At 47.2% G+C, this 13,214-nt stretch overlaps 1 protein-coding gene across 1 annotated transcript in view; it reads left to right on the forward strand.

The window, feature by feature from the left end:
* Positions 1-13,214, forward strand: part of SERINC5 (serine incorporator 5) — a 255,206-nt gene that overhangs the window by 125,531 nt on the left and 116,461 nt on the right. Inside the window, exon 3 of the mRNA XM_086960722.1 lies at positions 10,955-11,133. Coding sequence (XP_086816848.1) covers positions 10,955-11,133 — 179 coding nt within the window. The remainder of the gene's footprint in view (positions 1-10,954; positions 11,134-13,214) is intronic.

Raw genomic sequence — 13,214 nt, forward strand, 5'->3', positions numbered from 1 at the left:
GAACGTTGCTAGTCATGGATGAGTTCTGGGACTACACAGAGGAATAAGGCCAAAGGGTATTTTATTCCTAATAATTCATGGTCACACCATCGCCCTTCCCTCAGACCACTTAAGTCCTTAGCCTTGCTCTTTCATGTGAGAGAGATGGTATGCTTTGCAGGATTTGCGGTCGAGATACGATAAATTGATTGTCGTCGGAGATTTTAACTACCACTGGGAGAAATCCCCTAAAGAAGGTCAAGCACTATTAATTGAGGAGGCAACCTCCTCCTTAGACTTTACTCAGCAGGTGAATGGACCGACCCATGAGAAGGGACACATGCTAGACTTAATCTGGACTACTATGCCAGTCCAGGACGCCACAGAGATTCTGCCATGCGTTTGGTCTGATCATTCGTTAATAAAATGTAAAATCCCTCTGAACGGTCATCCGCCCAAGCTGGGTGAAGGTTGGAAAATGGCCCGGAAATGGAGAAATCTTGATGGAGAGAGAATGAAGTCTTTCCTACAACAGTCTCCGCCGCTAAAGGAGCAGGGCGCCAATGTCGATGCCCTTTGCGGACATCTCCACCACAAATTGGGGAGAGCCATTGAGTTGGTGGCACCCCTTCGTAGGGTGAAGAAGGTGGATAGGGGAGTTGGGGCCCCTTGGTACAATGACTCCCTACGTGACATGAAACGTGGGGTGAGGAGGAAAGAACGTGCGTGGCGGAAGGAATATGACGCCACTGCTAGGAAAGACTATACGTCTTCCCTGGCGTCCTACAAATCAGCCATTCAAACCAGAAAGGCGGTCTTTTTCGAGGAGAGAATAGTGGCAGCTAGGAATCCACAGAAGGAAATCTTTCGGGTTCTGTCAGAACTCAGGACAAACAAGGAGCAAAGCACTGAGTTCACCCAACAAGATTGTCAGAAGTTCCAGGACTTCTTTGTGAGTAAGATCTCCGACATTCTGGGAGAAATCGCTGCAACTATAACCCTCGATTGTCCTAGCCCACCTGGTTACATTGTTCCGCCAGTTCTCACTCCGTTAGCCGAGTTCCCTTTCATTATACAGCAGGAACTGACCAAGATCACGGACCGAGTTAAATCCGGTTCATTGGTGGATCCATGTCCGCCTGAAGTATTCAAGCTAGCACTTCCGGGCATTGAAGAAGAAGTCTTGCACTTACTGAATACTTCTCTCCACACAGGACAGGTCCCTTTAGCATTGAAGGAGGCTCGATTGATCCCGTTGCTGAAAAAACCTGGTTCGGACACTAAGTGTCTAAAGAACTTTCGTCCCATCTCCCAGTTGCCTTTCCTGGCTAAGGTAATTGAGCAGCATGTGCTGGTATCGCTCTCAAAACATCTTGACAGTAACAACCTGTTGGAGGCCAATCAGGCAGGGTTCCGTGCTAATCATAGCACGGAACTAGTCATGCTATCAATTCTGGATGAATTGAGGAGCCGGGCAGATACTAAAACACCTAGCGCCCTGGTACTATTAGATCTCTCCGCGGCGTTTGACACCGTGTGTCATGATTAACTTTTGTCGCGGTTGAGGTCTTTTGGTATCAGAGGTACAGCCCTGGCATGGCTTGCATCATTCCTGCAGGGCAGGACACAAAGAGTTCAACTAGGGGACCTGCTTTCCACCTCCGCGCCTATTACCTGCGGGGTCCCACAGGGCTCTGCTTTGTCGCCCCTACTCTTCAACATCTATTTGCAGCCTTTGATTGCACTCCTGAACAGGATGGACTGCCTAGTCTATAACTACGCTGATGACACCCAGATTATCATCCGGCTAGAGGAAGGTCCAGGAGCGTCTACCAGGCTACAGGACATACTTAAAGCCACGGTTAATTGGATGTCTAAAAACTCCCTAAAAATTAACCCGGATAAGACGGAAGTGTTGCCCATTTCCATCACGGGCAACCCCTGGAACGAGAGATTCTGGCCTGTAGAGCTGGGTGCACCACCGAAACCAGCGGTAGCAGTCAAAAGTTTGGGTCTGTACCTGGATGGGAAACTATCCATGGAAAAACAGGTCACGACTGTAGTAGGAACCTGCATTGGTTTAATGCGGCAACTGAGAAAAATATCGACACTGCTATCGTTCTCCACCCTGAAACAGGTGGTTTCAGCTACAATCCTGGCCAGACTGGATTATGGAAACTCCCTGTACATAGGGTTACCCCAGCGGCTGCTGGATAAGCTACAGGGGGTTATGAACGATGCGGCCAGGTTGATCTACAAGAAACCTAGGATGACCCACTCATCCCCGCTGATGCAGGAGCTTCATTGGCTCCCAATTCGGCAGAGAGTAGTTTTCAAGGGACTGTGTATAGTGCATAAGACGCTGTACGGGAATGCACCAAAATACCTTAAGTCCAGAATTTCTCTCTATACGCCGAGCAGGACCTTACGCTCTTCGGATGCTACTCTCCTATCCCAACCCCGGTTTAAACTGGCCACGGTAGGGGGACGTGCTTTCTCTAAAACACTCCCGGCTCTGTGGAATAAATTGACCCCAGATCTAAGGAAGGAACGCAATTTGTTAACTTTTAGGAAAAAGCTAAAAACTGTTTTATTCAAACAAGCATGGAGCAGTCACTAGGCGCACTCCAAGATCAAGTAATATGCTCAGCCCCACTAGTTAACTTGGACAATCAGCGCTTAGAGGCCCCGGTGGCTATAACGCGCTATACAAATCAAATAAATAAATAAATAAATGCTTTCAGGCATGAGGAATAAAGAGGATCTGTAATGCAAAATCAAATTCAACAAAACTTAAATATATCCGATTAATCCAATTTAGAAAAAATTTAGCTGCTCACAGCGTATGGAAACTTTCAGAGTTTCTGTCTTTAATATAATCTTGTTGAGCCATACCATGCAAAAAATAAACCTGCCTCCATGCATAACTACTTTCTGCTGATCACTCTGGAAAGTTGTTTAAACTGCAGCTGAAGTTCTACTATGACCTTCCATTCACCCTGCGTGTTGATTTTTGCTACAGGTATTGTCATTTCACAACTCGGCAGTAATAAGTTAATACAGTTGAGCATGTATGTTATTTTCTTATTACAGACGGCTAGAAATAACACAAATCAACTGTACTAAGGATATGAAGATGGACTTTTCCACGGGGATTGCAGGCATTCATGTGTAACATGTAATTACATAAACTAACCTTATCTAAACTCTGTTAATAGGCATTACTGGAAATCTGATTAGTGGTATTCAGTTTATCAAAGTTGATATTGTGTTAAATGAAAGAAGATTCTTTTAGTGCTTCCGTAAATAAAATTGCAGAACATTGGTGCTTCCACTGCCATGTTGTAGCAAGTTCAAGTTTGTTATAGTCTTGTGTTTCCGTTGCCATAGATTGGGACCAACACCTTGATACTTGCAGAGTTTGTTGCAGAACGTTGTGACTGGAACCACAGGACTGGCAGTGTTTCCACTGTAGCTGCTTGAAATGTAGCACTTGCATTGTTTCTGTTGATGCACATTGTGGCGGGAATCATAGGTTTTGCAGTGTCAGTTGTTGTGTATTGGGGCCAGTACAATAGCACTTTCAGTGTTTCTACAGTGCACATTGTGACTGGACAAGTACTAAATGTGCTGTGTCCAGTATAGCAGATTAATATTATTATTATTATTATTATTATTATTATTATTATTATTAATCGGGTTTTGTAAAGCGCAAACAACCCGGAGGCCTCGTAGCGCTAAGTACCGTCATACTAAAAGGGGAAAAAGTTAAATAAACAGGTAAGTTTTCAGATCCTTCCTAAATTTTAAAAGGCGAAGTTCACTGCGAAGGGAGGTGGGCAGAGAGTTCCATTCTTTCGCGGCATTCCAGGAGAAGGAACGTCCGCCCCATCTGGTCCGTCTGATTTTGTTGACAGTAGCCAGGAAGGCAGTGCTGGATCTTAGGGATCTGTGAGGAAGATAGGGTTTTGCCAGGGAACAGATCATAGTGGGGGCATTCTTCCACATGGCTTTGTGCATAAAACAGAGAGATTTAAACAGCACTCTGGCCTTAACAGAAAGCCAGTGCAGTTTCCTCAAGGCAATGGTGGCTGATTCTCGTTTGTTGAGGCCTAACCGGAGGCGAGCTGCGGCGTTTTGGGTCACCTGTAGCTTTTTGATTGTAAATGCGGGGGCGCCTAAATATAAAGAATTCCCGTAATCCAGGCGGGACAAAATAATGGCTTGAACCATTATTCTGCGAGCTTCAAAAGGGAGAAGAGGCAGCACTTTTCTCAGCATACGCATTAGCCCAAAGCATGTGGCAGAGAGAGTAGTAGCATGCTGCATGAAGCTGAGGTTGGAGTCCAACCAAATGCCTAAGCTCTTTATATGGCACTTTGGTTGAGGCGTGGGGCCCATACACGGTGGCCAGTCTGACAAAGGACTGGGAATGGTTGAATTGCCTAACACCATGAGCTCAGTTTTCTCGCCATTTAATTTTAAATGCGAGGTAGCCATCCACTGAGCCACCGCTACCAGACAGTTACTTAGATTGGAAGGGGAAGAGTCTGCCTGATTCATAGATACGACTAATTGCGTATCGTCGGCGTAGGTTATTATATCAAGGCCGAAAGAGTGCACTATGTCAGCTAACGGCTGCATATAAATATTAAAAAGAGTAGGGCTCAATGAAGAGCCCTGAGGTACACCTTGATCCAAGGGCCAGACTTTTGAGTAGGTAGTACCCTCAACTACCCTAAAAGAGCGATTCTCCAGGAATGACTGGAGCCAATGCATGGCCTTCCCAGAGATTCCCATCTGGTTGAGGCGGTGAATGACAATGATGGTGTTAACGGTATCAAAGGCGGCACTAAGGTCGAGCAACATGATTGCTGTAGTACCGCCTTGATCCATTTGCTTCCTGGCCAGCTCAGTTACCGCCAGGAGGGCCGCCTCAGTTCCCAATTTTGGACGAAAACCAGCTTGGGAGTCGTGGAGGAGATGGTGGTTCTCTAAAAATTGAGTGATAGACGAGTTGACGTGTTTTTCTAGGAGTTTGCTGATCCACGGAAGGAGGGAAATAGGCCGGTAATTGGCCATATTATCCGGGTCCAGAGTGGGTTTTTTCAGCAAAGCCTTAACCTGTGCACATTTCCACGCGGTGGGTACTGAACCTGTGGAAATAGAAGTGTTTAATATGTTGAGAATAACAGGTTTGACAATGTTCTCAATTTTTACTAACTGACAGGGAGGAGCAGGGTCTGTGGGAGATCCTGATTTTATTTTCGTCATGATAGCCGCAAGTGAGTTCTCATCCAGCAATGGAAACTCATCTAATTTTGAAGTCGTGACGTTAGGTGAGCTGGTTCCCATATCCTGGGATAGATTAGGTGATTTAAAAGCAGAGGCAATTTTTTTATTTTTTGCTATAAAAGTACTCAGCTTGACTCTCACAGCGAGCCTGAGCTTTACTCGGGTCAGCAGGAACCAGGGGGATATCAATCAGGAATTTTGCTATCTGAAAGATTTCTCTAGAAGAGTTGGAGGCAGTTAAAATTTTTTCCTCGAAGTATAAAGTTTTAGTTCGTCTGATTTCTAATTTATATTTTTTGATGGCTTCAAGATGTGTAGTTTTATCTATCTTACTACGAGAAATCCTCCAATTTCTTTCAAATCTTCTGCACGCCCTTTTTAGTTCTTTAAGTTGAGGAGTGTAAGAGGGTGAGTCCTTGGATTTAGTTTTTAGGTCTCGCCTGTCGATGCGCATGCGCATCGAGCAAGGCGAGAGTATTGCGAGTTATCCACTCTTTATCCACACTGCAAGGAATCGTGGCGATTCCTTGCAGTGCCCGTGACTTTTAAGGTCAATGCGCATGCGCATTAAGCTTATGCGCATGCGCATTGACCTTAAAAGTCACGGGCGCGTGCATGTCCGTCTTTGTTTACCCGCTCCGCCCCCTCCCGCCGTGTCTCCTTGCCTACTCTCTTCCACAGCCTCCCCCAGCTCCGCCCCCTCACTACTTGATTGCACGGCCGCTAGGCCGTGCCTCCCCTACTCTCCTCCCCCCTCCTCCTCTCCTCCCCTGCCTGCCTGCCGCTAGCCTTGTTTCCAATTATTTCTACACGCAGGCTCCATATCCAGTAGCGCTGCCTGTAAATATCGCGAGCGTTCCTCAGTCCGCCACTGCGGCTGTCCAGGTAAATAAATACAAAATGGTTGCTTGGGCGGGATCGTTAATGGGGCTGCATAGTACAGCCTGCATCTCTCCAATCCATGCATCTCTCCCCTTACCCAGTCTTCGGTTTCCAAACACGCCTCTACTGGTGCTTGCTTTTACTATTGTGCCGAAGATTATTGTGTCGCCGAATTCACGAAGCGCCTTCTGATTTGTTTTTAAGGGTCAGCATTCTAGTGTTGCCTGCTGTACCAGCACGCACGCATCATAGAGTCTGGCACTGCGTAGACTTGAATGCCCTGATCACGTGACCCGGAAATACCGAGCAATCTGGTTTGGCGCGCTCTGGCTTACCTATTTAAAAATAATCGGCCAAGACAAGCCCGTGTACACATCGAGGGAAGCGGGCAGACACTTTTGGTACCAGCGGCATGTAAGTAACCCTCCAGATTGTCCAGCTTGCTAATCTCCATTTTACTTTGAGGACATAGTGCGAAGCCGCATCACTCAGTTAACCTCCCCTACTCTCCTCCCCCCTCCTCCTCTCCTCCCCTGCCTGCCTGCCGCTAGCCTTGTTTCCAATTATTTCTACACGCAGGCTCCATATCCAGTAGCGCTGCCTGTAAATATCGCGAGCGTTCCTCAGTCCGCCACTGCGGCTGTCCAGGTAAATAAATACAAAATGGTTGCTTGGGCGGGATCGTTAATGGGGCTGCATAGTACAGCCTGCATCTCTCCAATCCATGCATCTCTCCCCTTACCCAGTCTTCGGTTTCCAAACACGCCTCTACTGGTGCTTGCTTTTACTATTGTGCCGAAGATTATTGTGTCGCCGATTTCACGAAGCGCCTTCTGATTTGTTTTTAAGGGTCAGCATTCTAGTGTTGCCTGCTGTACCAGCACGCACGCACCATAGAGTCTGGCACTGCGTAGACTTGAATACCCTGATCACGTGACCCGGAAATACCGAGCAATCTGGTTTGGCGCGCTCTGGCTTACCTATTTAAAAATAATCGGCCAAGACAAGCCCGTGTACACATCGAGGGAAGCGGGCAGACACTTTTGGTACCAGCGGCATGTAAGTAACCCTCCAGATTGTCCAGCTTGCTAATCTCCATTTTACTTTGAGGACATAGTGCGAAGCCGCATCACTCAGTTAAATTACCCGCTATTCGTTAACACCCTATCTTGGATGTATTTGAGTATATGATCTAGCTGCACTTATTGTTTGCGCCACGTCCCCACCACATTCCACTGCTTTACAAATATTGTGTTAATCTCCTATTGATTTGGTTCAAAATCAATTGGCGCTCCAATCTTATTAGTGATCTGGTCAATATTCCTCGGTGTTGTGCCTCGTTTTATTAACCAGCGTGCGTTAGAGGGGTGTTTCAGTCTGCCGTGACAGCTGGTGTTGTGTGTTTTCGTTATCAGGGTCAATAGTACTTACTATCGACAATGGTTGTAATTTAAACAGTCTATAAGCAGTCCTCTGAAGTCATTAGATGTAGCTCACTCACCCTCACCCACACTCACCCTCACTCACCCTCAACCCCTCACTCACACTCACCCTCACTCACCCTCACTCACCCTCACTCACCCTCACTCACCCTCAACCCCTCACCCTCACTCACCCTCACCCACACTCACCCTCACCCACACTCACCCTCACCCTCACTCACCCTCACCCTCACTCACCCTCAACCCCTCACTCACCCTCACTCACCCTCAACCCCTCACCTACCCTCACCCTCACTCACCCTCAACCCCTCACCCTCACCCTCACCCTCACTCACCCTCAACACCTCACCCTCACTCACCCTCAACACCTCACCCTCACTCACCCTCAACCCCTCACCCACCCTCAACCCCTCACCCTCAATCCCTCACCCTCACTCACCCACACTCACCCACACTCACCCACACTCACCCACACTCACCCACACTCACCCACACTCACCCTCACTCACCCTCACTCACCCTCACTCACCTTCACCCTCACTCACCTTCACCCTCACTCACCCTCAACCCCTCACCCTCACTCACCCCCACTCACCCTCAACCCCTCACCCTCCCTCACCCTCATTCACCCTCAACCCCTCACCATAACTCACCCTCAACCCCTCACCCTCACTCACCCTCAACCCCTCACCCTCAATCCCTCACCCTCACCCACACTCACCCACACTCACCCACACTCACCCACACTCACCCCCACTCACCCTCACTCACACTCACACTCACCCTCACCCTCACTCACCCTCACTCACCCTCACTCACCCTCACTCACACTCAACCTCATGCTAAAGATTTACAAAAAAACCCATTAACAATTCTAAAAGCACTAACTCTAATGCTGCGAGACCTATTGCATTTCTAATGCTTGTTTCTTTAAGGGCCTTAATAGGTGCAATAGAGTCCAAGGCTGTACACAGCCATTTCATGTAATTCTCGTATTGCAATGCTGGGTCTGTCGCCCTTTGGGGGGGGGGCAGCCGAAAGCAAATTAGCCCATTGGTCTGGGGAGACTTTGGACCAGTCTCTTCCAAATAGGGTAGTGCGAGGAAGGGGCTGTAGTGGCATAACTGGAGTCCACTGAATGGGTATTAAATAGTGGTCTGTCCAGGTAAGAGGTAATGGTGTCCCTACTTCCAGTCTATTGTCATTACTGAAAACACCATCAAGAAGATGGCCCTTTTCATGCGTAGGCTCAAAGCCTTTCTGTATGATCTGGAGAGCTGCCATACTATCCAAAAATGCCTTAGCCGTGGAGTTGTTAGGGTCATCTAAGTGGATATTTATATCTCCTAGTATAGAGAAATAGGATCTACTAACCACCAAGTTAGCTATTTTAGACTGGAGTGATTCAATGAAATCTCCTATTTGATTGGGGGGGGGGGGGCGGTAGATAAGTACACCAGAGAATGAATCTGTAGGTGAAAATTCAAGAGTAAATAGCATACTCTCACAGTTAGAGATACCAGCCGATGAGGTTCTACAGAGGTAATGATTTTTAAGAAGGATGCCTAGGCCGCCTCCTCTACCTTCTAATCTATCTAATCTCTGCAAAGTATATCCCATTTGCAGAATGGAGGTGATATCCGAGTCAGAGGCGTCTTTTAACCACGTCTCCGTCAAGAATATCACATCTGGCTCGTTTTCCTCCAGCAAGAGAGACATTTGCGTGGCATGTTTGGTCAATGACCGGCAATTTAAAAGAAACATTTTGTAGGTTTTGCCAGAGGGAGACTTATCTTGATGGCTGGTCAGTGAGAATGTACAGTGAGAGCAGATCCCAGAGGGAGAGTCAGGGAGGATGGAGTGCCGACAGGTGTGAAGAATCGGAGGCATTAGGTTTTTTAGTGTGGTAGAGTCATACCTCATCGATCTGCTACAATCTGGTCCGCCTTGCACAGGGGGTATGGCCCCTGGTCCCGTCCGGTCGCGGACGGGCGCAGACGGGCTTGCCTTTGGCGCGCCTTCGGCGCGCCGCCGGCGCGCCCGCTGCGCGGACGGGGGACTTTGATGGTTATATCCACTGTAGGGGGCGTGAGGAGGGTGGGATCGTCGATCATCTAGACCGCGATCCTACATCTACCCAAGATGGCGCCCAAAATGAGTTCAGCGCCGAGCGCCCGAACTAGCGACGCTTGTCAGCTGAGGGGGGGGTAAGAGGCCGCCCTGGGCAACGTAGTTCTTGCACCAAAGGTAGGGCCAACAGGATGTTTAAAATCGATCCAGTAAAATATTTACAGCTTTTAAAATGTACAGCTTTTAAATTCAGTAATTCCTGTTCGCGTTTAGCAAGTCCAGAAAGGAGCAAGAGTGCTCAAGGGCCCCCGGCTTCCGCCTCAGGGGTGAAAAGGAGTATGACAAATACCTCGGTTAAGTGAGGAGGGACTCCTTTTGTATCCTGGGAGGGCGGGATCGTCGATCATCTAGACCGCGATCCTACCCCTACCCAAGATGGCGCCCAAAATGAGTTCAGCGCCAAGCGCCCGAACTAGCGACGCTTGTCAGCTGAGGAGGGGGTAAGAGGCCGCCCTGGGCAACGTAGTTCTTGCACCAAAGGTAGGGCCAACAGGATGTTTAAAATCGATCCAGTAAAATATTTACAGCTTTTAAAATGTACAGCTTTTAAATTCAGTAATTCCTGTTCGCGTTTAGCAAGTCCAGAAAGGAGCAAGAGTGCTCAAGGGCCCCCGGCTTCCGCCTCAGGGGTGAAAAAGAGTATGACAAATACCTTGTGGCCTGAACCGTAGGACTTGCATTGTTTCTGTTGATGCACATTTGTGGCAGGAATCCTAGCACTTTCAGTGTGTCTACTGCTGTCCATTGACCAGTACAATAGCACTTTCAGTGTTGCTACAGTGCACACTCCGACTGGGAGAGTAATACTTGTACTGTTTCCAGTATGGCAGATTGTGTCCGGAACTGCATCAGTTATACTGTTTCTGCTGCTGCACATTGTGACCGGAACCGTAGCACTTGCAGAGTCTGTGCTGCTGATCATTGTGATCGGAACTGTAGCACAGTGTCTGCTGCTGAACATTGTGAATAGCACAATAGCACTTGCAGTCTTTCTACAGTGCACATAGGGGCCTGAGCAGTAGTACTTGTACTGTGTCCAGTATTACAGATTGTGCCCCGAACGGTAGCAGTTCCGTTTCTTCTGCTGCGCATTGTGATTGGAACCATAGCACTTCAGAGTGTGTGCTGCTAAACATTGTGAAGGGATCTGTTGCACTTGCCTGGTGTGTGCTGCTGAACATTGCGACCTGCTTTCACCCAGGTTCTTATGTTTTTATTTTCTCCAGATCCCTTTCTTCAAAGACATGTGCGAGGGTATCCAGGCCGGGGAGACGTGCGAGAAGCTGGTTGGATATTCCGCCGTCTACAGAGTCTGCTTCGGTATGGCCTGCTTCTTCCTAATCTTCTGCCTCCTCACCATCAAGATTGAAAATAGCAAAAGCTGTAGAGCCTATATGCACAACGGGTAAGTATGCTGCCCCATAGCAAGCTGCGCTTCCTGTTCCTGTGACAGCTTGTGGCATATTCTTTAGCTGAAGCTGTTCGCAGCATCGTGTGACCTCCTCGATATCTGAACACTATTTAGATAGATTGTAAAATTGTTAGCTGCTTTTATGGTGTTTTTCTTTTTGGTATATGGCTCCATTATCTATTACACCTTGTAGATCTTTAGAAGCAGTAATGTGTGTATGGCTATTCCCACACTCAGATTTCATGTCAGATAAGCCGAGTTGGAGCTCTAGATGAAAACTGGGTGCCAGTATTGTACAGGGTACCCCTCGTGGTATAACCAGCTTGTGCTTGCTTATGCATTTCACGCAATCCAGTATTTCTGAACACTTCCTCCTCACTCCTCTGTATGGTGCTTTCCCAGCCATAACTTTTCACATCTCCCTTTTGTGTCCCAGACCCATTGTCCGTGGCGGTCACATCTCTGTTCCAGACCCATTGTCCGTGGCTGACCCCAGTCCTTTGTACTCCTTGATTTAGAGTACAAGGGACTTGGATGGTCTGCAAGAATCCAGGGGCAGAGTTTGCACAGGCAGCTGTGAGGGAGTGCAGTGATCAACACGAGGGGTGGGGTTAAGGAATGTGCCTTGTAAGAGATAATGAGGAGTTGGCAGCTTGTCAGCATGAGCCATGTTTAAACGGCGTCGAGCCAAAATACACAGTATGCTGAAACCCTTAATTGAACAAGGAGTCAGTAAAATAGGAAAAGCCTCAAAGTGCGCCAGCGAGGTTTCTAAGAGCATGGGTACGACCCTCACTGGGGTCACACAAAGCTTTGGGTACAGTTAGCAAATATTTGTACGATGCAGAGAGAAGCATTCTGCTGAATAGCATTATAATTTATTTTGTCTCCAGTGGCTTTCTTTTTGGTGTTTAGAATAGGCTTCTTTCTTTGTGTGTTTTCGAGAAAATTGCATTTTAGTCCCAAGATCATTGTTCATATCGATAAACCTAGAATTGCAGAGCCGTCTATATGTATCAAATATCAATAGTCCACATTGACTTTCAGTTCCTATTGTGCCTAGTGATGGACACAATACGGTCATGAGAGCTACACCATCATTGGTCCTAATGGACCAGGGACACTTAAACTGGGTTTGCAGTGATTTTGTTCCATTTCTTGATGTATTTGTTTATTTCATTTCTTAAGAGCCACATGCTGATTGCAGACCCCCATTAGAAGCAACTACTCGGCCAGCTTTATTGTAGAACATAAACTCACTTGCTTCTGCCCCTAATTTATAAGTTGGTTCGTCCAATCTTAATTATTCAAATTCCCTTCCTCGCATTTAGTGCTTTCTTGAGATGTAATAATGTGAAGGGGCATAGAGCACCCCTTGGAATGGGCCAGAAATGGGAACAGTGAGCGTGAGGACAACTCTTTGGGAGGAGAACAAACTTACAAACAGAAGAGAGAATGATGTAAACATTTAAATGACAGCACACACATCTTTGCAGGATTTGGTAAAGGCTGTAGGGGTCAGAAGTAACAAACTAAAGGCGCCAGTAGTAAAAGATTCCTGCATGCGTTTGGAGAGCAATCACTTTCAAGTAATTGAAAGCCACATATGAGATAAGGAGATGAATGTTTTAATGTGTGACCACTTTGTGAGGTTTAATTATGTGACAGCGTCTTAGTGCAAATAGGTTGTTGTCGCATATAGGAAGGGTTACCATTGTACGCTTGAGTATTATGTGCATACCAAAATGTACAATCCAAGATCGACATGCAAGCTAGAGACTAAAGTACAACTGGCATTGGTGAAGCCAGTCTTTCTTGCTTTGCCAGTGCTTGTTTGCTGCTATTAGTTTTGTCAAAGCAGTACAAATATTCAGTGAGTAGAACTGCAGGCCATCTAGGAATGGCATTTTTCATACTTTGAGGATGCTTGTCACAAGGAGGCGCAGTTTCCGGGGACAGATTAAACACACAATACTGGACCTCCGCTGAGTTCCTCCTGTCTAATGTCTGACCGTCACCCCAGTGGAAACGGAATCCATCTGGGAAGACCTGAAAAGTTTGGTGGACTCTGGGAG

The sequence above is a fragment of the Lissotriton vulgaris genome, chromosome 3_1 (assembly GCF_964263255.1).
Source record: "Lissotriton vulgaris chromosome 3_1, aLisVul1.2, whole genome shotgun sequence".
Lineage (NCBI taxonomy): Eukaryota > Metazoa > Chordata > Amphibia > Caudata > Salamandridae > Lissotriton > Lissotriton vulgaris.